This window comes from Dipodomys merriami, unplaced genomic scaffold (assembly GCF_024711535.1).
Source record: "Dipodomys merriami isolate MVZ:Mamm:240054 unplaced genomic scaffold, mDipMer1.0.p SCAF_9, whole genome shotgun sequence".
Lineage (NCBI taxonomy): Eukaryota > Metazoa > Chordata > Mammalia > Rodentia > Heteromyidae > Dipodomys > Dipodomys merriami.
In genome coordinates this window covers 43,684,063-43,707,324 of record NW_027206512.1, presented here as the reverse complement: position 1 = coordinate 43,707,324, position 23,262 = coordinate 43,684,063, and the positions used below count along the sequence as shown (strand labels likewise).

General features: G+C 42.7%; 1 protein-coding gene across 1 annotated transcript in view; it reads left to right on the top strand.

Moving 5' to 3' along the window:
* The window catches only part of Wdr19 (WD repeat domain 19), a 58,402-nt gene that overhangs the window by 23,145 nt on the left and 11,995 nt on the right, over positions 1 to 23,262 (top strand). The window contains exons 15-28 of the mRNA XM_070012460.1: positions 908 to 1,057; positions 2,750 to 2,897; positions 3,015 to 3,219; positions 4,852 to 5,011; positions 6,143 to 6,253; positions 7,723 to 7,832; positions 10,866 to 10,923; positions 14,394 to 14,534; positions 14,616 to 14,698; positions 15,393 to 15,476; positions 16,726 to 16,872; positions 17,453 to 17,577; positions 20,381 to 20,493; positions 22,595 to 22,663. Of these exons, the coding sequence (XP_069868561.1) occupies positions 908 to 1,057; positions 2,750 to 2,897; positions 3,015 to 3,219; positions 4,852 to 5,011; positions 6,143 to 6,253; positions 7,723 to 7,832; positions 10,866 to 10,923; positions 14,394 to 14,534; positions 14,616 to 14,698; positions 15,393 to 15,476; positions 16,726 to 16,872; positions 17,453 to 17,577; positions 20,381 to 20,493; positions 22,595 to 22,663 (1,704 nt within the window). The remainder of the gene's footprint in view (positions 1 to 907; positions 1,058 to 2,749; positions 2,898 to 3,014; positions 3,220 to 4,851; positions 5,012 to 6,142; positions 6,254 to 7,722; positions 7,833 to 10,865; positions 10,924 to 14,393; positions 14,535 to 14,615; positions 14,699 to 15,392; positions 15,477 to 16,725; positions 16,873 to 17,452; positions 17,578 to 20,380; positions 20,494 to 22,594; positions 22,664 to 23,262) is intronic.

Here is a 23,262-nt window from a genome sequence, read left to right as displayed (position 1 = left end):
CCTAGCTACTCAGGAGGCTGAGATCTGAGGATTGTGGTTCAAAGACAGCCCAGGCAGGAAAGTCCACCAGAAAACTGGAAGTGGCACTGTGGCCTAACTGGTAGAGTGCTTGCCTTGAGCTGAAGAGCTGAGTGACAGTGCCTAGGCCCAGAGTTCAAGCCCCATGACCGACAAAAAAAAAAAAGGTATTTCTTGAAAATAGGAAATCAGTAAGTTATAATTTCCTATGCTTAAAATTACTAGATATGGGCTGGGAAGGTGGCTCAGTGGTAGAGCGCTTGCCTTGCATGCCTGAGGCCCTGGGTTCAATTCCTCAGCCCCACATAAGCAAAAAGAAAAAAGCCGGAAGTGGTGCTGTGGCTCAAGTGGTAGAGAGCTAGTTCAGGCCCCATGACCGGACCCCCCCCCAAAAAAAAAAAAAAAAGAAAAAAATTTACTATATATGGCCAGGTACTACAGTAGCTCATATCTATAATTCTAGCTAACTCAGGAGGCTAAGATCTGAGGATCACAGTTCGAAACCAGCCCAGACAGGAAAGTCTATGAGTCTCTTGTCTCCAGTTAAATCACAGAAAAAGCCAAAAGTGGTGTTGTTGCTCAAGTGGTAGAGTGCTAGCCTTGTGCAAAAGGAGCTCAGGGACCACCAGGCCCAGCGTTGAAGCCTCAGGACTGAGGGATAAAAAGTACTAGAAGTTCTAGCCCATTGAATTACCTCTACATTCCCATTTCATTTCTTCCCTTGGGCCCGATCTTTCATATATACTAGATATGATTCTTATATTGTGCCATCATCAAATATATTGACATTTTTATCTTAAAATTAGGAAATGTGTTTAAATGCTGAAAATATCAGTGTTTTCTTGAGCGTATCTTACATTTCCGTGACTAGGTTCATTTTTATTTTTAGACTGGGGTTATTCAGTACTTCTTCATAGAAGACTGGCAGTTCGTTAGTGAATACCGACATCCTGTCAGCGTGAAAAAGATTTTTCCTGACCCAGATGGGACCAGATTGGTTTTCATTGATGAAAAAAGTGATGGATTTGTCTACTGTCCAGTAAGTCTGGAAAATTTCAAAATGCTTAGTTCTCAAATGTGATTAAAGAAGGTATTTTTTGAAGTATTTTCTCCAACCCAGTACCAGGATCCTAGTCTTGTGATACCATGTTTGTGGACAATGTTAAGACAACTTTCTGCCTTTGTTCTGTTTTTCATGGTATCAGTCCCAGAGAGCTATTTCTTGGAGATAAGGTCTTGCTATGTGGCCCAGGCTAGTCTCCAACTCACGATCCTCCTGTCTTTAGCCTTCTGAGTGCTTGGATTATAGACATACACCATCGTGCACAGCTCCAAAGAAGCTATTTAAAAATATTTTACATTCTGTGTTACTTTTAACCTTTCATATCCTGCACCCTATAGTTTTAATATATATATATATATATTACTTTTGTCCCCAGATTCACCAGAAACTTCTTCAGAAATCAGGGGGCACACCTTGTCCTTTCTGCCCACCTCTGTTTGCTCTCCTCCTTCCTTAAAGATCTTGAGGCAGGAGTGCTATGGTCATAGCTACTCAGGATGCAAAGATAGGAGGATCAAGGTCTGAGACCAGCCTAGGCTAAGTTACTTGGTGCCCCTACGTAACAAGACAAACTCAAAGTAAGAGAGCTGAGGATGTGGCTCCACTGGTAGAATGCAAGGCCCTGAGTACATCTCCAGTTCTGCAAAAACAAAACAAAAGCTGGAAAAGGAGGGAATGTTTTTTCCATCAAATGATTTAAACCAGGTGGGCCCATCCTTAATAGTCCAACGTATAAACATTGGCTTCGATATCACTTACCACACTTGGATGTTTCCTTTCCTCTTGTCACCCAGTTGATGGCTTAACTTGGACATCATTCATTCATTCAGCCTGCAGCTGCTCTGTTGGCAGCTGGCTCCAGGGCTCTGGGTTTGTCTTCATGTTCACTCAAATGGAAACAGCGTCTTCTCAACACTGCACTTTCCGTCTCCTCCCGCCTCTTTCCTCCTCCCTGCTCCCTGCCCCCTTTCTTCCTTTCTCTCCTCTTTATTTTTTTTCTTTCTCTGAAAAACATAACTTCACTGCTTATGCCTAATTCCCGTTCTGCTAGTTGGCTGTGGTTTTTGTTTTTTTCCAGTACTGAGATTTGAACTCAGAGCCTTGAATTTGTCAGGCACGTGCTCTACCACATAAGTGGCTCTCCCAGCCATTTGTTGGTTTTTGTTTTTTTTTGGTGTTTGTTTTTTTTGTTGTTGGGGGTTTTGTTGTTATTGTTGTTGTTCGTTTTGTTTTGTTCTTTGCTTTTTTGCTTAAGGTTGTTATTCTATCACTTGTGCCATGCCTATACTTCTTGGCTTTTCACTTGTTAATTGGAGCTAAGAGTTTCACAGCCTTTTTCTGCTCAGGCTAGCCTTGAACCATGATCCTCAGATCACAACCTTCTGAGTAACTAGGATCATAGACATGAGCCACTGGCATCTAACTTTATCTTTTTATTCTTAGCCTGCAGTCATTGTGTCTGGACTTGTAGTTTGTCCTCAAATTCATCAGATTTTAGACCAAATAGCTACAGTTTTGTGGGTTTTTTTTTTCCCACCTAGGTGTAGTATAGAACTTGGAGAGCAACCGCAGCAATGGGGGCAGAGGCCGCGTGGCCGGCACTGCAGCCCGGCGCCGGTAGCTAAGGACGTGCAGGTGTGAGGCGACGCTGTCCATCCTGTTTTGTAGATTAATGATGCCACCTATGAGATTCCAGACCTCTCGCCTACCATTAAAGGTGTTCTCTGGGAAAACTGGCCAATGAATAAAGGTGTATTTCTTGCTTACGATGATGATAAGGCCTACACTTATGTCTTTCACAAGGACACTATACAAGGTACTGAATCATTTCCGTTTGTACATTTGTTGATAAGTAAATTCTCATTACAATGAAGTGAAAGCCCACCCTGCTGATTATCTGTGCCGAGCATTCGCTGTCTGTTTTATAATCCAGGATCCAAGGTTATTTTGGCTGGTGGCACCAAGGTTCCCTTCTCTCATAAACCTTTGCTGTTATACAATGGCGAGCTGACCTGCCAGACACAGAGCGGGAAGCTGAACACCATCTACCTCAGCACCCACACTTTCCTCTACAACCTCAAAGACTTGCATCCCACTGACCTGAGGCAGATGTTGTCACAGACCCTCATGCTCAAGAGGTAAGGGCACACACTCCTCCTGGAGCTTTTTGTTTGCATTTGTAACTTTCAGGTTCAATACAATTGGCTAAATGTGGATCCCACTTGCTTCATTCATTTCCCTGGGCCACTAGGACGCGCAGTTAAGATGGCGGGGGGGGCTGGTATGGAAATGCATGTACATGCTCAAGGCATTCCTGTTGCTTGGTGTGATGGTATGGGTGCTGTATCACAGATAAGCCTTCAGAACAAAGAGCCACCTACTATAAAATGCCAGTAAACTCTATTTGAACCAAGTCTTGAGTTCATTTTTGCATTGCTTCAGATTTTTTTCTCCCATTTTATTTTTCTCTTACTTCATAGGGCCACTGTGAATTCTAATTCTTCTAACAATCTCTCTCTCTCTGTCTCTGTCTCTGTCTCTGTCTCTCTCTCTCTGCCTCTCTCTCTTCCTCTTTCTCTTATGCCAATACCGAGGCTTGCGCTCAGGGCCTGAGTACTGTTCCTTAGCTTTTTTGCTCAAGGCTAGCAGGCTACCATTTTAGCACAGCTTCACTTCTGGCTTTGTTAGTGGTTAACTGGAGGTAAGAGTCTCACACACTTTTCTCCCTAGGCTGGTTCAAATCCCAGTCCTCAGATCTGTCACCTAAGTAGCTGGGATTACAGGTGTGAGCCACCAGTGCCTGCTGACCATCTCTTAAATGGCACTGCTCCTCAGGACCCCATGAGTTCCCTCTCCTCTCCCATTCGGATTCTTGAACTGCCTCTTTCCATGGCTCTTCTGGAATGCCTGCCCATGGTGACTCCCCAGGCCTCAGCAGCCCTCCTCTAGGAGCTCTCCCTGACTCTCCCACCAGCAGTCCTGGTTGGAGTCTCCCGGCCTCCAGCCTGGGTGAAGTACCACTTACTTCGCTGTGGCTTGAGCTAACCTCATGTCCTCATCTACTAAGGAAAACCAACGGCACTCAGTCAAGAAGGTTGTTAGGGTAAGCTATTGAGAACATTTATGCAAAACACACACCCATAGCACAAAGATCCATACATGATTCCTCAATTACCTCCACCACATGTGTGAACAGAGTCACTGTTCACACCCCAACAACAACTGCCCCAAGGACAGTGACTGGGTAATATGCCTGGATTGTAAACACATTTCTGCACACCAGCACTTAGCACATAAGTACACAGTGGGTGAGAGTTACATAGAAAACTCAGGTGAGTGTGTAGACAACTGATCAGTGGATAAGTAGATGTGATAGGTGGTTGATGCAGAGGGTCTGGGGAGAGTGAAATCTGCATTTTCATGGTGTTTTAAAGCAGAAGTCAACAAACCCTTCCTGCTATTGGCCAAATGGCAAATATTTCAGGGTTTCTGGGCCATTGGGTTTTGTGTCACAGGTCCTCACGTAGGGTACTGAGTCATGATCTTCTGTCCAGTAGCTATATTCTAATCAGACTTTATTTACAAAAAATTCACTGGATTTATCCTGTCATAAAGAAAGTTTGGGGTTTTTTAATTGCTTTTATTACTTGCAAGTGACGATCAGTATTCATGGCGCTGTATTAGCACTCCGTATTCCACAGCATGCAGTGTGAACGTTGCCTGTCGGTGATCAGGATTGCTGTGGAGCTAAACCTGTTACTCCATCCCAGGTTTTCCGATGCTTGGGAAATATGCAAGATCCTGATGGACCCGGATGCGTGGAGGGAGCTGGCCAGAGCTTGTCTACACCACATGGAAGTGGACTTCGCAATCCGTGTGTATCGGACGATTGGGGATGTTGGAATAGTGATGTCCTTGGAACAAATAAAGGTACCCAGCTCTGTGGGTGAATGGCCAGAGTTAGATTTCAATGTGGATCTACAAGCCGGACGCTGGCAGCTCACGCCTGTCATCCTAGCTGCTCAGGAGGCTGAGAGCTGAGGATCGAGGTTCAAAGCCAGCCAGGGCAGGAAAGACCGTGAGACTCTTATCTCCAATAAACCACTAGAAAACTGGAAGTGGCACGTGGCTCAAGCAGTAGAGTGCTCACCTTGAGCTGGGGAGCACAGGAACAGCGCCCAAGCCCAGAGATCAAGCCCCAAGACCAACAAAATAAATAAATAAATTTTAAAAATGTGGATCTACATGGGTTTGATTACAGAAACTAATAAAATATTCTCTAAATAATGGGGAAAAAAAGACTTCAATGTGGAGCTGAGCTGGTGACTCACACCTATAATCCTAGCTTCTCAAGAGGCTGAGATCTGAAGATCACAGTTCGACGCCAGTTCAGGCAGAAAAGTCCTTGAGACTTTGACCTGCACTCAGTTATTAAAAAGCTAGAAGTGAAACTGTGGCTTCAGTGGTAGAGTCCTAGCCTTGAGCTTTAAGCTAAGGGACAGTACCCAGACCCTGAACTCAAGCCCCAGAACTGGCACAAAATAAATAAATAAATAAATAAATATACGTGGTGTGTGTGTGTGTGTATGCAGTCTATTTAGTTTGGTGTGTGTGTGTGTGTGTGTGTGTGTGTGTGTGTGTGTGTGTGTGTGTGTATGCAGTCTATTTAGTTTTACATTTTGGCCTAACAAGTGAACAGGTAGAGTGTTATTACTTCCAACTGAGCAAAGTCTTCTGAGAAAATAAAATTCAGCCAGACGCATATGGCTCATGCCTATAATCCTAGCTACTCAGGAGTTCAGTGCCACCCAAGACAGGAAAGTCTATGAGACTCTGATCTTCAATTAACTACCAAAAACATCAGAAGTAGAGCTGTGGCTCAAATGGTAGAGTGCTAACCTTGAGCCAAAATAAATATGTAAATAAATATCAAGGATAGTACCCAGGCCCTGAGCTCAAACCCCAGAAAATAAAAGAAAATAAAAAATTCAACACTTGTATTTCTCTCATCTCTCTTTCTTTTTCTTTTTCTTTCTTTCTTTCTTTTTTTTTTATTTGTAGGGAATAGAGGACTACAGTCTACTGGCAGGACATCTCGCCATGTTCACTAATGACTTCAACCTGGCTCAGGACCTGTACCTGGCATCCAGCTGTCCCATAGCTGCCCTGGAGGTATGGGCACTTTCCCAATCACTTGACATATTCTATTTTTTTTTAAACTTTTTTTTTTGTTTTTTTGTTTTTTTTTGTTTTTTTGGTTTTTTTTGGTCGGCCGTGGGGCTTGAACTCTGGGCCTGGGCGCTGTCCCTCAGCTCTTCAGCTCAAGGCGAGCGCTCTACCACTTGAGCTACAGCGCCACTTCCGGTTTTCTGGTGGTTTATTGGAGATAGGAGTCTCACGGTCTGTCCTGCCCGGGCTGGCTTTGAACCGCGATCCTCAGATCTCAGCCTCCTGAGTAGCTAGGATTACAGGCGTGAGCCACCAGCGCCCGGCCTGTTTTCTCTATTTTCTAGAAGGGAAAACTGAGGTTCAATTGTCTTCTACTTACTGTACGACATTCTCTTTTGTACTCATAGTTAAGAGGGACTAGCCATGCCTCCTTGGGAGAAAAGTAGCCTCTCTGCCTCAGACTGTGGACCGCTAAAATGGGTATAAGAAAAGTTCATCACAAAAGGATAGTTGTGAAAAGTAAAATAAGTGAATATTCTGGCCTAGTACCTGGCAAAGAATAACACTTGCAAAATGTTAGCTCTTATTCTTTTTTTAAAGTCTTATGTGTTTTCATATTAGCTTTAAGGAGTTATACAACGTTTCAATTCAACATGCAGCTATTATTAATTCTTTATAGTGCAAATAGATGAGGAATGAACTTTTTAAAACATAAGAGAATGTAATGGTTTATATTTGGAATTATGTACCAGACACTAGAAATGACCACAGGAACCAGGAAGAAAGGCACTTTAAATTTGATAGATGTTTTTGGTTATATGTGCTTTACTGTAGCTTTAAGTCGTCTAAGGAAATACATCAGTTTCTTTTTTTTTTTTTTTTTTTTGGGTCCGGTCATGGGGCCTGAACTCTGGGCCTGGGCGCTGTCCCTCAGCTCTTCAGCTCAAGGCTAGCGCTCTACCACTTGAGCCACAGCACCACTTCTGGCTTTTTTCTTTTTGCTTATGTGGTGCTGAGGAATCAAACCCAGGGCCTCATGCATGCAAGGCAAATGCTCTACCGTTGAGCCACCTTCCCAGCCCTACATCAGTTTCTGTAATAAAGTGGTTCCCAACTTTATTAATGCCTCACTAAGATGAAAATTAAATTTTAACTGATTACGTTCATTTAAATTTAAATTAATTTCTGCCTACTGAGAAAAATTGTATACGAAGGAATAAGATTGTGTTAGGTAAGATGGAGTTTGGGGAAGAGCCACAAACCACTCAATGTAAAAGCTACAACTTTCTCCCAGCGTAGGACTCACTCACATTCATTGAGACATGCTATAGTGGTATATTATCTTTCTATATGTCAAGGTTCATTACTTAAACAAAGAGTCTTTGTAACTACTTTTATGAAGCCTGGCAGTAAATGGTGACTTTTCAGGGTAGTGAGCTCTTTTGAAATAAAGGTTTTTCCCTTCCCAACAGATGAGAAGGGACTTACAGCATTGGGACAGTGCCCTGCAACTGGCCAAACGCCTGGCCCCAGACCAAATACCATTTATATCCAAAGAATACGCCATTCAGCTGGAATTCACGTAAGTCCTCATCTCCATACATTTTAACTCTAGTGTATGCTGCGCATCTTCAGTTATAAACTGCCATGGACTATGAGGCCATCCCTTGACATAATAAAAAGCCTTTCAGAGAATAGAATCCTTATTAATTGTATATCTGAAAATGTTTCATCCACGCCAGGCACTGTTGGCTCAAGGCAATAATCCTAGCTACTCAGGAGGCTAAGATCTGAGGATCATGTTTTGAAGCCAGCCCAGGCAGGAAAGTCTGTAAGACTTGTATCTCCAATAAACTATGAAAAAGCCAAAAGTAGCGCTGTGACTGAAGTGGTAGAACTCTAGTCTTGAGCACAAAGAGGCTCAGGGACAGCACCCAGGAAAGCCTGCTCAAGTTCAAGCCCCAGGACCGACAAAACATGTTTCATCTACACATTTGCCCACTTCTGTCTGCAGCATCAACATCCAACTTTGAGTCCCCACTTTCAGAGTCTAAATATTGTGGAGAATCTCATGTAGCACAGCAGGTCAGTGTCTCATGAGGGTGACATCCTGTCAGAACCTAACACTTGGAGGATTGTTGAGTAAGTTTGGTCTGTCTCTCAGTCCATCGGGGCTACTGTAACAGAATGCCCACCTGAGGCAGAGGTAGTTACAAAGAGCAGAATTTTATTTCTCATAGTTCTGGGGGTTTGTAAATCCGAGATCTGCCTCTTGAACACATCTTCAGCTCTTTATGGTACTGGTTACTTTTGAAAAGGGGTCACACTTCCTGCCTGGCTGAATGCCTAAAGGTGTCCCTGTTGTCTGTGTGCAGCTCCTCTGCCCTGATCCAACAACCTACTCATGATGAGCTTCCCTGGTGCTAACAGTGGCAAACCGCTGTGTATCCCATCAGAAGCCCCCAGGCCTCATCCTGAGCTCAGTTCCACGGCTGCTTTCATTAGAAGCTCATGGCTTTGACTGGGTTGGCAGCAGTGGTCTGCTAAGTCTCAAAGTGGTATAGTCTGAAACTATACCAATGAACTAAAGCCACATAAGTCCAAAATGAAGTCATATTAAAGTCAGTGAGCCGAAAGTAATATAGAGATAAGCTGAGAGTTCCCACTTGCCAGTGTAATGTCTCCGGGCTGAGCAGGCTCGGCTGAGCAGCCTGGGTCCCACATTAGAAATTTCCACTTTGGAAAATGCTGACTGAAAGGGAAGTTCTCAACTTGCAGAAGCACATCACTTCCAAAAAAGAAAACCTGAGTGAGAAACTCACCTACACTGATGGAGTGGAGCTGAGGGAGACCTTAAAACTGCCATCTTCAGAGCTGGTTAATTAGAGTGGAGGAGACAGTTTCCCAGAGGAAGACAGATCTCAGAAACAAAAGGTCATAAGCAAATCACGACTTAAATCATGAAAATAAATGGACTTGAATGTGTCTTCTAAATATGTAATTCGACAGTAGTTTCAGTCAGGGATACAGGAACTCTAATCATTGCCAGGTTCTGGATCTTAAGCATACCATAAAGACCACGTGGAGAAAACCAACAGTGGCACTGCTGAGAGGGGGTGGGGCTAAAGGAGGTGGAGCCTAGTGCGAGGAGTTAGGTCACTGATGGGGAGCCCTGAAAGGGCTGTGGATCCTGGCTCCTCCCCGACCCCCCGCTCTGCAGCTTTGCTCCACATGGGGCTGCCTGCCGTGATGTTCTGTTTTGCCACAGGCCCAAATTGACAGGCTTGAACTCGGGGCCTGGGCGCTGTCCCTGAGCTGCTTTGCTCAAGGCTGGCGCTCTACCACTTGAGCCACAGCTCCCCTTCGAGCTTTTTTTGGGGGTCAGTTTTGGGGCTTCAGGGCCCCCCGGCACTGACCCTGAGCCTCTTTGTGTTCAAGGCTAGCGCTCTACCACTTGAGCCACAGTACCACTTCCAGTTTTTGAGTGGTTAATTGGAGGTGAGAATCTCACAGGAACTTTTTTTTTTTTTTTGGTCGATTGCAGGGCCTGAACTCTGGGCCTGGGCGCTGTCCCTCAGCTCTTCAGCTCAAGGCTAGCACTCTACCACTTGAGCCACAGCACCACTTCCGGCTTTTTCTGCTTATATGATGCTGAGGAATCGAACTCAGGGCCTCATGCATGCAAAGCAAGCATCTACCACTGAGCTACCTTCCCAGCCCCTCACAGGGACTTTTCTGCCCAGGCTGGCTTCAAACCATGATCTTCAGATCTCAGTCTCCTGAGTAGCTAGGATTCCAGGCGTGAGCCATTGGCAGTCAGCTTCAAGTTTTTGTTTGTTTGTTTTTTGGGGGGGTAAGTTAATTAATTGAAGGTAAGAGTCCCTTGGGGCTGGCTTTGAACCTCCATCCTCAGATCTCAGCCTGCTGAGTAGCTAAAACTACAGACATTACCTACTGGCATCCAGCTAAGTGTTTGATCCTGTAAATTGATTTTTCTCAGGTATTTTGTCACAGCGATAGAAAGCTGACAGTGTTACGTCATGTATGGTTCCTTTATAGGACCCTCAGTACTGTGCCTCAATGTCTGCCCGCAGTAAACCGATAACAACCCAGATTGTCTCAGTACACATGCTTACAAATACTTAGCATCTAGAAGAAATTTATTTTTAGGATAATTTCCTTAACCATTAACCAAAAGTGGCCCATAAAATTTACTGTTATTTGACCCCCAAATGCCTAGCATATCACATATTACTATGTGATATCTTACCCTGTAGCATAATAAGTTGATTTTTTTGAGGCAGGGCCTCACTTTACAGCCCAGCCCCAGCCTTGAGTTAAATGGGTAGCCCCAGAGAGCCTCCAATCACTGTCCTGACTCATCTCCCAAATGTGGGGATTACAGGCATCCACCACCACGCCCAGCAGCAGTCAGCTATTTTTAATGTGGCAAAATAATGATGAGTTATACTTAGAAAGAATGCTTGTGTGTATGTTGCATATCACTTCTTTTGTGAGTTGTAGCAACGCAGTAACAGAGGTTACATTTTAAGTTTTGTATATGTAAATAAAATATTTAAGTATGAATTAAAGCTCACTATGATTTTTCTTTCAGGGGTGATTATGTAAATGCTTTGGCTCATTATGAAAAGGGCATCACGGGTAATAATAAGGTAAAGTAAATGAAGATAAGATATACATAGTTTTCATGGGTTTATTTTCAACTTCACAAAAAATTTTGGTCTTTTTGGGTGCCAGTGGTTCACACCTGTAATCCTAGCTGCTCAAGAGGCTGAGATCTGAGGATTATGGTTAGAAGCCAGCCAGGGTAGGAAAGTCTGTAAGACTCTTATCTTCCAGAAAACTGGAACTAGCACTGTGGCTCAAAGTGGTAGAGCACTAGTCTTGAGTGAAATAGCTCAGGTACAGTGCCCAGGCTCTGAGTTCAAGCCCCACAACCAATAACAACAACAAAATCTGGCCTTATTTGCCTTGTATTTATTCAATATATCTGGTTGGTAAACATAAGTTTTCAGTCAATTAACAACTTTGCAACAATAGGTAATTTAAAAACACTTAAAATTCTTGACACAGACGATGACAATATCTTTATCCATCTGAAAACAATGTTTTCCATTGTATCCTAAATATAAATTAAAACTAGGGACAAAATTTATATCTCTTCCCAAACTCCGGCTAATATAACTCAGTAAGAGAGTGGAGTTTAAAAAAGAAAAAAACAAAAAAACTTGAAGCCAGGCACCAGTGACTCACGCCTGTAATCCTAGCTGCTCAGGAGGCTGAGATCTGAGGGTCACGGTTCAAAGCCAGCCCAGGCAGGAAAATCCCTGAGACTTATCTCCAATAAACCACTAGAAAACCAGAAGTGGTGCTATGGCTTAAGTGGTAGAGTGCTCTCCTTGAACTGAAGAGTGCAGGGACAGAGCTCAGGCCCAGAGTTCAAGCCCCATGACCAACCAAAAAACACCAAAAACCTCGAGCCAGGAGCTGGTAGCTCACTCCTATAATCCTAGCTACTCAGGAGGCTGAGATCTGAGGATCATAGTTAGAAGCCAGCCAGGGCAGGAAAGTCTTATTTTCAATAAAATACTCAGAAAAAGCCAGAAATGGTGCTGTGGCTCAAGTGATAGAACACTAGCCTTGCACGCAAAGAGGCTCAGGGGTAGCACTCACTCTGAGTTTAAGCCCCAAGACTGGTCAAAAAAGAAAAAAAGATACATCCAAACAATGTGCCTTCCATTAATGCTCTAAAAGATGAAAATAGTTGGCCAGGCACGGGTGGCTCACACCTATAATTCTAGCTATTCAGGAAGCTGAGATCTGAGAATTGAGGTTCAAAGCCAGAGTAGCAGAAAAGTCCCTGAGACTTCGATCTCAAGTTAACCAACAAAAAGCCAGAAGTGGAGTTGAGGCTCAAGTGGTAGAGCACTAGCCTTGAGTAAAAAAGCTAAAGAAGAGTACAAGGCCATGAGTTCAAGCCCTAGTACCAGAACACACACACACACACACACACACACACACACACACACACACACACACACACACACACACACACACACACACACACACACACACACACACACACACACACACACACACACACACACACACACACACACACACACACACACACACTGAAAATGGTTTCCCATGAGTTCAAGCCCTAGTACCAGAACACACACACACACACAGTGAAAATGGTTTCATAGTGTTAACTTGGAAAGCCATTAATCAGCAAATACTTCTTGCAGGGCAGACGTTGGTCTTCACCCAATGAAGAGAAGGAATGATTGCTGGTTTTGTAAAGCCCCTTAATATATATGTATTTGTCACTGGCCCATTATGAATTCTGTGTGAGGATGTCCCTTTCTCCTTTCTCAATAGGCACTTTGAAAGTAAATTCTATGAAAGTTCATTGTCCTATGTCACCATTCTCATGAAATCTGTGATGGTGAATATGGAAACCATGCCCTCTGTGTATTCGCTCATTTCAAAGTTAGCTCAAGAACTTCAAGGTTGTGATTAAAGTTGGTGTGGAAAATCCAGATCCTCTTTCCCCCTGGCGATAGATAGATAGATAGATAGATAGATAGATAGATAGATAGAGATATATATACATATAAAAAAAAATTTTTGGACAGCGCCCAGGCCCAGAGTTCAAGCCCCACGACCGACAAAAAAAAAAAAAAAAAAAATTATAAAAAAAATTTTTTTTTTGGTGGGGGGGTCCGGTCGTGGGGTCTGAACTCTAGGCCTGGGTGCTGTCCCCCAGCTCTTCAGCTCAAGGCTAGCACCCTACCATTTGAGCCACAGCGCCACTTCCAGATTTTTCTGTTTATTGTAGTGCTAAAGAATCAAACCCTGGGCTTCATGCATGTGAGGTAAGCACTCTACCACTGAACCACCTTCCCAGCCCCTGACTAGCTGTATTAGAAGCATCCAGTAACCACTTATGACTGTTACCTACCATGTCGAACAGAGGAGACAGAAAACACTTTTATCACAGAAAGTTCCATCAGATAGGTTGTTCTAGGTAAAATACAGACACCACATCTTACTAGATGAGATTAGTTATTAGAAAAGTTCTTTAGTTGTCTTCATTATCTTTAATAAATGAAACAAATTCTAAGTAACACATGTACATTTAATCATGTCTAGCAAAGAAATCTTCAATTTGATACATGATTTCCCCTTTTAACTTCATTAGAGCACTTCGCCTATAAGGGTTAGTATATTACTTTTTTTTTGGGGGGGGGCAGAGATCCGGTCGTGGGGCCTGAACTCTGGGCCTGGGCCCTGTCCCTCAGCTCAAGGCTAGCGCCCTACCACTTGAGCCACAGCGCCACTTCTGGCTTTTTTCATTTTGCTTATGTGGTGCTGAGGAATCGAACCGAGGGCCTCATGCATGCAAGGCAAGCGCTCTACCACTGAGCCACCTTCCCAGCCCCAGTATATTACTTTTTATATAAAACTATACCAAGAAGACATACAAGATAGTCTCTAAAAGGTAGTGAAATTTTATTTTAAAAAGTAAAAGATCTGCTGGGCTCCAGTGGCTCACACCTGTAATCCTAACTACTTAGGAAACTGAGATCTGAGGATCACGGTTCAAAGCCAGCTCAGGCAGGAAAGTCTGCAAGACTCATTTCCAGTAAACCACTCAGAAAACCGGAAGTAGTGCTATGGCTCAAATGGTAGAGTGCTAGCCTAGAGCTGAAGAGCTCACGGACAGTGCCCAAGGCCAGAGTTCAAGCCCCACAACCGACAGAAAAAAAAAAAAAAGGTAAAAGATGTAAGCCAGGCACTGGTGGCTCATGTCTATAATACTAACCACTCAGCAGGCTGAGATCTGGAAGACCATGGTTCAAAGCCATGCCAAAGAATCCCTGAGACCCCTCCCATCTCCACAATGACCAGCGTAGTAGAGCATTCACTCAGCAAGTTAACCCAGCTGAGTGAGCATGAGTTCTTGCGTTCAGTCCCCAGTAGCGTCACACACACAACAAAAGATGGTTATTTCAAAATCGTGAAACTTCCCCAGAAGGATAAATTCAAGTAAACCGTCACAGCTGGGTGGTGTGAAGGGCGTCTCAGTTTTTCGGTGTTTGCCCTGTCCTTGCAGGAGCATGATGACGTGTGCCTGGCGGGGGTGGCCCAGATGGCCATACGAATGGGGGACATCCGCAGAGGGGCCAACCAAGCCCTCAAGCACCCCAGCAGAGTCCTCAAAAGAGACTGTGGAGCCATACTGGAAAATATGAAGGTATCCTTTTCTCTGCATAAGTATCCATGTGGTCTCGTGCACAGCAGCTTTAGGATTGTAACAAGCCTGTTCTATGTTTAGCAATTTTCAGAAGCAGCCCAACTCTACGAGAAAGGCCTCTACTATGACAAGGCTGCATCTGTTTACATCCGCTGTAAGAACTGGTAAGGAAGCAGGTCGTCTAGAAAGGAGTGTGTTGAGGGGGCTCCATTTATCTCTTCGCCCCCTCTTCCTATCTGTCGGTTCTCTTTCCCCACCAGCACCTGTTTTCCTTCTTTTTTTACTGCTTAAATAAACTCATATTAGTTTGCTATGGGGAAATCTCTAGTCAAATAAATTACTATGAAAAACAAAACCCCTGTTGTTACAAAGAACTAATGAACTAACCTTCATCTTCCCACCTTGGGTTTGGAGGGCATCAGGGAGCCAAGATTTTTGAAATAGCATGATAACTGTTTTTTGAATCCTAAAAACTAGCATTTGCGGGGAAGAGGGAGGGTTGGTCAGATGTGGTAGCTCACACCTGTAATCCCACTATTTGGAAGGTAGAGATAAGATCCCAATGTGGGGCCAGCCTAGAAAAAAAGTGATAAGTCTCACATGGAAAAAAAAAAAAACACAAAACAAAAAACCTGGGCAAAAGAGGGCTGGAAAAAAAAAACACAAAACAAAAAACCTGGGCAAAAGAGGGCTGGAGGTATGGCTCAAAAGTGGTAGAGCTCTTGCCAAACAAATGCAAAGCCCTGAGTTCAAACTCCAGTACCACAAAAGAACTAACAGTGCTTTCAGCCTGCGGTTGCTGGCAGCCCCTGAGCAGAACCGAGGTGCTGACGCCATCCTCCCTGAATCTCTTTCCAGGGCAAAAGTTGGTGAGCTCTTGCCTCACGTTTCCTCTCCAAAGATCCACTTGCAGTACGCCAAAGCTAAAGAAGCAGATGGAAGGTGTGTACCGTTGCTCCTGTTTATACAAATGTAAAATAATGTAAGTTTGATAAATCAGCCATTGATATTTACAAGCCTGTAAGAATGGCGGAATGACACCTGACAGAAACGCGTCCCCCTCCCCCGCCCTCCGCTGGCCTGCTGCACCACACCATTTTCCTACGCCACAGCCCTCAGTTCTTCCTTTGTGCATTTAAATTGAGACTAGTGCCCCCTTTAATTTCAGACTAAAGCTTAAAATCAAAATTCTGGTATTATATGACATGAAGGGAGTTAAGTGGTCATCATTTTGTTAAGGAGATTAACCTGAAGATAGAGAGGAAAGAAAAGAATTGTGAACTTCATGCAGATGACAGCAATATGTAAGCCAGCAATCAGAACTAAAACGTAGTCGTGAAGAGTTAATACCCGCAATAGGAAAAGAAGCTAAAGACAAGAAGGCAAGGCCCAGAGGAGGAAACACAGCTAAGAAACTGTATTATTTCTGTAAACTTGAAAAAAGCATCTACTTCACAAATAATAATCAGAGCATGCTATCATATCTGAAAAGATTTCTTTAATAACCAGACTGTCAGAATGCACTTGTTATCTGTGATTGATAGAAGGGTAAATTTCTAATATCTTTGGAAAGTATCTAGTAAGAGATTTTAAAGGTTAGTAATATCCTCAAGCTTTGGAATAGCAGCCTTTGGAAATAGATGTGTACTAAATGTCATGTTGAAATAGAAAGAAATGAAGAGTTGTCCAAACTGAAAAGAGTCCTGCGTGCCATCTAGAGTTGACATAAAGAGTTTATAACTTCTGGATTTCCTATGTTTTCTAAACTAATCCTGCATTGCTATATTCCCCCACTTTGATCAAGGTAAAAAATAATTAGGTGTGGAGGTCCATGCCCATAATCCCAACACTTGGAAGTTGAGGAAGGAAAACCATAAACTCAAGGTCAGCCTGGGCCACTTGGTGAGACCCTACCTCAAAAAGAAAATTAAAATAGACATGACATGACATCAGATGAGAAAATAAAATTCAATATTGATATTTTAGCATTCATTTATTTTTTTAAAAACCCACAAGAATATATTTTAGTGAAGAGCTGCTGGGATTTTTTTTTGTTTTGTTTTTTAGGGGGTTTTGAGTTTGTTTTTTTGAAGAGAAGTTCAAAAAAAACAAAACCCATCCATATCCCATTGACATTTTCCGTATACGTTGACGGGCTAGGAAGCTGATAGGAGTGCAGTGTTTCTTTCAGGTACAAGGAAGCCGTGGTGGCGTATGAGAGTGCCAAGCAGTGGAACAGCGTGATCCGCATCTACCTGGACCACCTCAATAACCCCGAAAAGGCCGTCAGCATCGTCAGGGAGACCCAGTCTCTGGATGGAGCCAAGATGGTGGCCAGGTGACAGCTCATTTGTAGTTTTGAACTGCCAAACACTAACTTTAAAACAATCCCCCACTTCCTCTCCTCATCACATATATATAATCAATCAAAAGGAAGATTTAAGCCTGGTGCCGGTGGCTCACACCTGTAATCCCAGCTACTCAGGAGACTGAGATCTGAGGATTGCTGTTCAAAGCCAGCCCGGGCAGGAAAGTCCGTGAGACTCTTATCTCCAATAAACCACCTGAAAACCGGAAGCGGCTCTATGGCTCAATTGGTAGAGCACTGGCCTTGAGCTGAAGAGCTGAAGGACAGTGCCCAAGCCCAGAGTTCAAGCCCCACAACTGACTTAAAAAAAAAAAAAAGGAAGGAAGATTTATTCCTTTTGATTTTTTTTTTATAGGATCCAGCTTTAATTTAGGCTGATTGTAGCAAGTTTATCAGAACCTGTTTGTCAAGTATAACAGTATCACCTACAGCTGAAATGTATACAACAGTTTGTAACCCCAAAACCATTTTTCTGGTTGAAAAAGTTTGTTTTATAAATCACAAACTTATTTGAAATAACAGTGGAGCTAATAGAAGCACTCTGTCTTAGGTTTTTCCTACAGCTGGGTGACTATGGGTCTGCTATCCAGTTTCTGGTCATGTCCAAATGTAACAATGAAGCTTTCACCCTGGCTCAGCAGCACAACAAAATGGAAATATATGCAGATATCATTGGTAAGTGGCATCGTTTTCCCTATAGTGTTTAACATCTTCTAAAGGTTTTTATCTCATGTGAACCCTTGGACTCTTAGCACCTACTGATCAGATTGGTGTTCACAAAACCCTCTTGTGTGCCATTCATATAGAGACACACATAGAGATATTACTTGGTAGACTGCCTGATCCATAGGACTTAAAAATTAGCTACTATCATAGAAAAGGACTGTTATCAAAAATTAAAGTTTTTTTGGATGAACTCCAAGAGAGGCTAGATTTCCCAAATCCAGATATCACTCTGCTCAAATTATAAGAAATGCAGGATGCTTTCAGAAAATACAAATATTTCACAAATTTAAAAAAAATGAGAAACAAATTAAGACCATATAGAGCCAGGCACTGGTAGCTCATGCCTGTAATCCTAGCTACTCAAGAGATCTGAGGATCACAGTCCAAAGCCAGTCCAGGCAGGAAAATCTGTGAGATTCTTATCACCAATTAACCACCAGAAAACCAGAAGTGGAACTGTGGTTCAAAGTGTTAGAGCCCTAGCCTTGAGTAAAAGAGCTCAGGGACAGCACCTAGGCCTTGAGTTCAAGCCCCATGACTGACACACACACACACACAAAAAAATACTATGTGGTTGTAGGGTATTGGTGGCTCACGCCTATAGTCCTAACTACTCAGGAGGCTGAGATCTGAGGATCAGGGTTCAAAGCCAGCTTGGGCAAGAAAGGCCATGAGACTCTTATCTCCAATAAACTACTCACAAAACCAGAAGTGGCACTGTGGCTCAAGTGGTAGAGCGCTCACCTTGAGCTGAAGAGCTGAGGGATGGTGCCCAGCCCCAGAGTTCAAGCCCCATGACTGACCAAAACAAAAACAAAAAACAAAAAACTATGGTTAGTTTAAAGAAGTAAAATATGGTTTTTAAAGATTTGTCATGTACAAAAAAAATTTATGTTCTGAGAATATCTTTCCATGTTTGCAATTATTCTTAGAAACTATTGAAGTAATTTTCAAATTTTGTTTTATAGACTATACAGGACATTATTTGTATTGCTTTTGCTTAATTTCTTGTTTTATTTTTTAATTTTAATTTATTGTAAAGATGCTATACAGGGAGATTATGTTATTGTTTTATTGTAGTAAAGCATGCATACATAAAACTTGCATTTATAATTGCTCATTTCTAGGGCTGGTCTAGTTCTAGTGGTAGAGGACTTGCCTAGCACAGGTGAGGCTCTGGGTTCAATCCCCAGAAATGGAGGAGAAAAAAGATGCTTATTTCTGTTTCATTAAATACTGTTGTGCAACCACTCACCCTGACCAGCTCAAGAACTTTTCCATCTTCCCATACTTAAAATATGCCCACTGATCAGTAACTCCCCACGCTCTCTTCCCCCAGTGATCCTATTCTACTCCTGTCTGGATGTATTGTGTTCTCCATAGGATCTCTTGTAAGTTGTCCTCCTGGGTTATTTTGCTTTCTACAATTCACAAAATGCCCATTAGAATTGATAGGACCCATGAGAAATTGTTTTCAGTCTTCATTGGAACATTTGTTTCCCAACAAATTGGAGCTAAAGAAAAAGAAAGAAATATAGATAAAGCAACTTTAAAGCTAGATATGCTGGTGCAGGCTTATAATTCCAGCACTTGGATAGAGATGGTAGGACAATGCAAGGCCAGCCTGGACTATATAATGAGACTCTGTCTCACAAAACCAAGCACTGGGGATATAGCTCAATGGTACAGCTCTTGCCCAGTATACACAAGGCCCCACATTTGACCTCAGCACACACATTAAAAAAATTAGAATTATCAGATAACAGATAATATGTCTGCTTTAACATTACAATTACAATTGCACTTCAATGATTTAGTGTGTAATGGTTTCTAGGTTGGTAAGGATATAGCATATCCTATGTAAGAGATGCGTAGACATAGACAACCCCATCCACAAAACACATCTGCTTCTCTCTACCTTGCTTTATGGCCACCTTTCTCTTAGAAACTCCAGGTCTGCCTGGACTAGAGGCATAGGCTGTTATCACACTTCAGTATCCTACTAGGCTCCCAGCTCCCAGGAGTAAAGGAAAACAATGCATTGGAACTCCAGCAGCTCCCTCTGTGTTTGGTATAGTCGAAAGGCCTAAACTAAAAGAAAGCAACAATAGAAGGTAATTCGCATCTGATGTCCACTTGAATGTCTTCTTCCCTATTTGCCAAACCAAATGTTCATGCCAAGCATTGAGCCAGGTGTGATGGCACATGCCCATATTTCCAGCTACTAGAGAAGGTTGAGGAAAGAGGGTTATGAGGTCAAGGCCAGCCTGGGCTACACAGTGAAATCCTACCAATAGAAGACTAGACTAGATGGGGCAGAATAGAATGAAAAAAATAGAAAACCAATAGAAATTGAAGTAGAATAGAATATTGCTGGGGAAGAGAAATGGCTTCTGGTTGTGTTGGGACTGAGTTCTGAAGCTGACAAATTGTGGGAGTTCAGAGTAGTCCTGTTGTTTCAGGAAAAAGATTTGGATAGAGAGAATGATAAAGTCTTGGAAGGCAATAGCACACCAGAACTAGATTCTCCAAAAATCTTATTTCCTGTCCTGACTGTTGCTGAGGGTGAAAAGATGGAGCAGAGTTACTACTTGGAGTAATCGTAATGAAGGTGTTTTGTGATGAAATCAGAGATGGATAGTAGCATTGATGTCTGCTCTTAAAATTTATACATACTCCTTTTAAATCTTTTTAGATTAGCAATCAAAGGTAAATAAGTTCTGCCTAGATACTCAACAAACTTCTTTTGTAGGTTCTGAAGAGACAACTAATGAAGACTACCAAAGCATTGCCTTATACTTCGAAGGAGAAAAAAAACATCTCCAGGCTGGAAAATTCTTCCTGCTATGTGGCCAATATTCACGAGTTAGTATTTGCTTAAAAAAAAAAAAAAGGCTGGGAGTCGGTGGCTCACACCTGTAATTCCAGATACTCAGGAGGTTGAGATCTGAGGATCACGGTTCAAAGCCAACCCGGGCAGGAAAGTCGGTGAGACTCTAATCTCCAATCAACCATCAGAAAAACTGCAAGTGGCACTGTGGCTCAAGTGGTAGAGCACTAGCCTTGAGCTGAAGAGCTGAGGGACAGCGCCCAGGCCCAGAGTTCAAGCCCCACAACAACAACAACAAAAAAAAAATACTCTTGCCAGATGCTGATGGTTCATGCCAATACATCTTAGCTACTCAGGAGTTTGAGATCTGAGGATTGCAGTTCAAAGCTAGTCTAGGCAAGAAAGTCTGTGAGAGTCTTATCTCCAATACATTATCAAAATATCTGGAAGTAGAGCTGTGGCTCAAGTGGAAGAGTACTATCTTTGAGAAAAAGTAGCTCAAGGACAGTGCCCAGACCCTGAGTTCAAGCCCCAGAACTAGCAAAAAGAAAAGGAAAAAAAAACCCAAAGCAAAACACCTGAGGGTCCACAGAAGTAATCAGAGGAAGTATTATTAGATTGTAGAATGCTCCCACACACCCGGATTTGAAATCTTTGTTGGGAGTACTGGGAGTCAAAACCAGGACTCTGGCATACTTAGCACATGCTCTTCTACTGAGCTACACCCCACACCCAGCCTTGTAATCACTCTGAAGTCTTCCTCTCCCTCCCTCCCTCCCCGAGTCATCTTCTTTCCTAAAATCTCTCTGTCCCTTTCATTCTACCTACCATCCACTCAGCCCATCCCAGGTGACCTTGCTTTTAACTAATGCACTAGTTTCCTGTTTCCCCTGTGTTTAGTTTCTCTGCCTGAAATCATTCTTCATTTTGTTTCCCAAATAGAACTTGTGTTGCTTAAGGCAGAGAGTAGTACAGTGTCCCAACAAGAGACATGCATAAACTATGTAGCTGTGCCTGGCCTGTGTGGCGGGGAAGGGACTGGAGGTTGAAATGGCTTTGCTTAAAGTGGACAACTCCTATTCAATCTGAAAAGTAATCACAATACACAGTTCTGGGCCTTGGGCCGAGATCATGATGTTTTAAGGCAAACAAAAGTCTGGGTCTCCTCGTTTTTAAATATTGGCCCAGGTATAATTAATACCACATTGGGTAAAGAAAACCTATTTATGTATGGACCCAACCTACAGGCTGCCAATGCGTTGTTTCACTCTTCTTAGAAGAAAAGTTGAGTCTTGGCTGACTCTCAAGAGAATTTCCACCACTTAATCAGCTAGCCTGAGCTCCCAGCCGCAGCCCGCTGTGTCTGTGGCAGCATCCTACACTAGACTCTTACAGTAAGGCCTACACCGGCCTCGTCCTCCGTCTTCTGCCGACTGCCTTCACTGTCTAACAGAGCTTCCCATCCGTAGGTTTTTGCCATGTGTCACCCCAATCCACAGCCATCTTTGCTGCCTCAAAGCAAAACCAACTGTTTACGACACTCATTTGTCTTTTAAACTGTTTAATTTCTCCACAGGTGGGATGTTCAGGAATTGCTTAAAATAAGTGACTTGTTATTAGCATCCCATCACATAAATCTCTCCAGTTAGACTGTCCCTAACTCAAACAGACATATCACACCCCTCCTGACATTCTTAGCAGGCTATGGGACAGACCCACGTGCATAATCTTTTGTCAATGAATAGTTGAAAGAATGAATGAAAATAATCTTCCTATTGCCAAGTAGGTTGACTCAGGCCTGTAATCCCAGCACTGAGGAGCCCAGCCTAGGCTACATAGCAAAACCCTGTCTCAAAAGCTTCCTGCGGAATGAAGGCACATTTTTACATTTCCATTTCCTCAGTAATCAGATCTAAACTTCGGAAGGTTAATTGGACTCTTCCATTTTTTTTTCAAAACAAGGCCCAGCCTTTGAAATATGTGGTTAAGACTCCACATTGCGCAAGCCTCCAGTTGAGATGAACATATTTTGACAAACTATAATTTGTGAAAAGAGCTCTAATTTGTGTGAAAGCTTTATTTATCTCAGTGTAAACACACTGAAAATTTTTTCATTGTTATACATTTCTCCTTTAGGCACTTAAACACTTCCTGAAGTGCTCAAACTCAGAAGATAATGTGGCAATAGAAATGGCAATTGAAACTGTAAGTAAACTCTAACACAACTTTCAAGACTACCAATATTTTTCTTAAGTTTTTGAGGAAATTTCTGAGTATATGCAAAAGTAGACCGACCAACATAACAGTCTTATGAACTTCTGACTTCTAGACTTTGCACAGTCTTACGTTTGTCACATCCTACCTTCTTTTATTTGGGATTATTTTAAAGCAAATCAGACATCACTTCCTTTCTGGAAGTATCTATATCTAAATGATAAAAACCTGCAACTATTCATTTAGGTGTAACTTGCAATTAGTACAATTCACAATTCACAGGGCCTAGTCTCACAACTGAGTTAATGTCTTCATACACGCACCTGGGTAACCCTGACCTATCAAGCTCGCTTTGTCGTGTCTCCCCTAGTCAGCTCCCCTGCCAAGCTAACCACAGTCCTGACTTCTCCTTATTGTGTGGTTTCGCTGAACTTCAAAGCACCAGAACCATGCATACAGGCCTTTGCTGCTTGCTTTCTGTCAACATTATGTCTAGAAATGAATGGATCTTGTCATGTTGCATGTGGCGGTGGTCCATTCTTACTCATTGCTGGGTAGAATTCTTTTTTTTTTTTTTTTTTTTTTTTCCG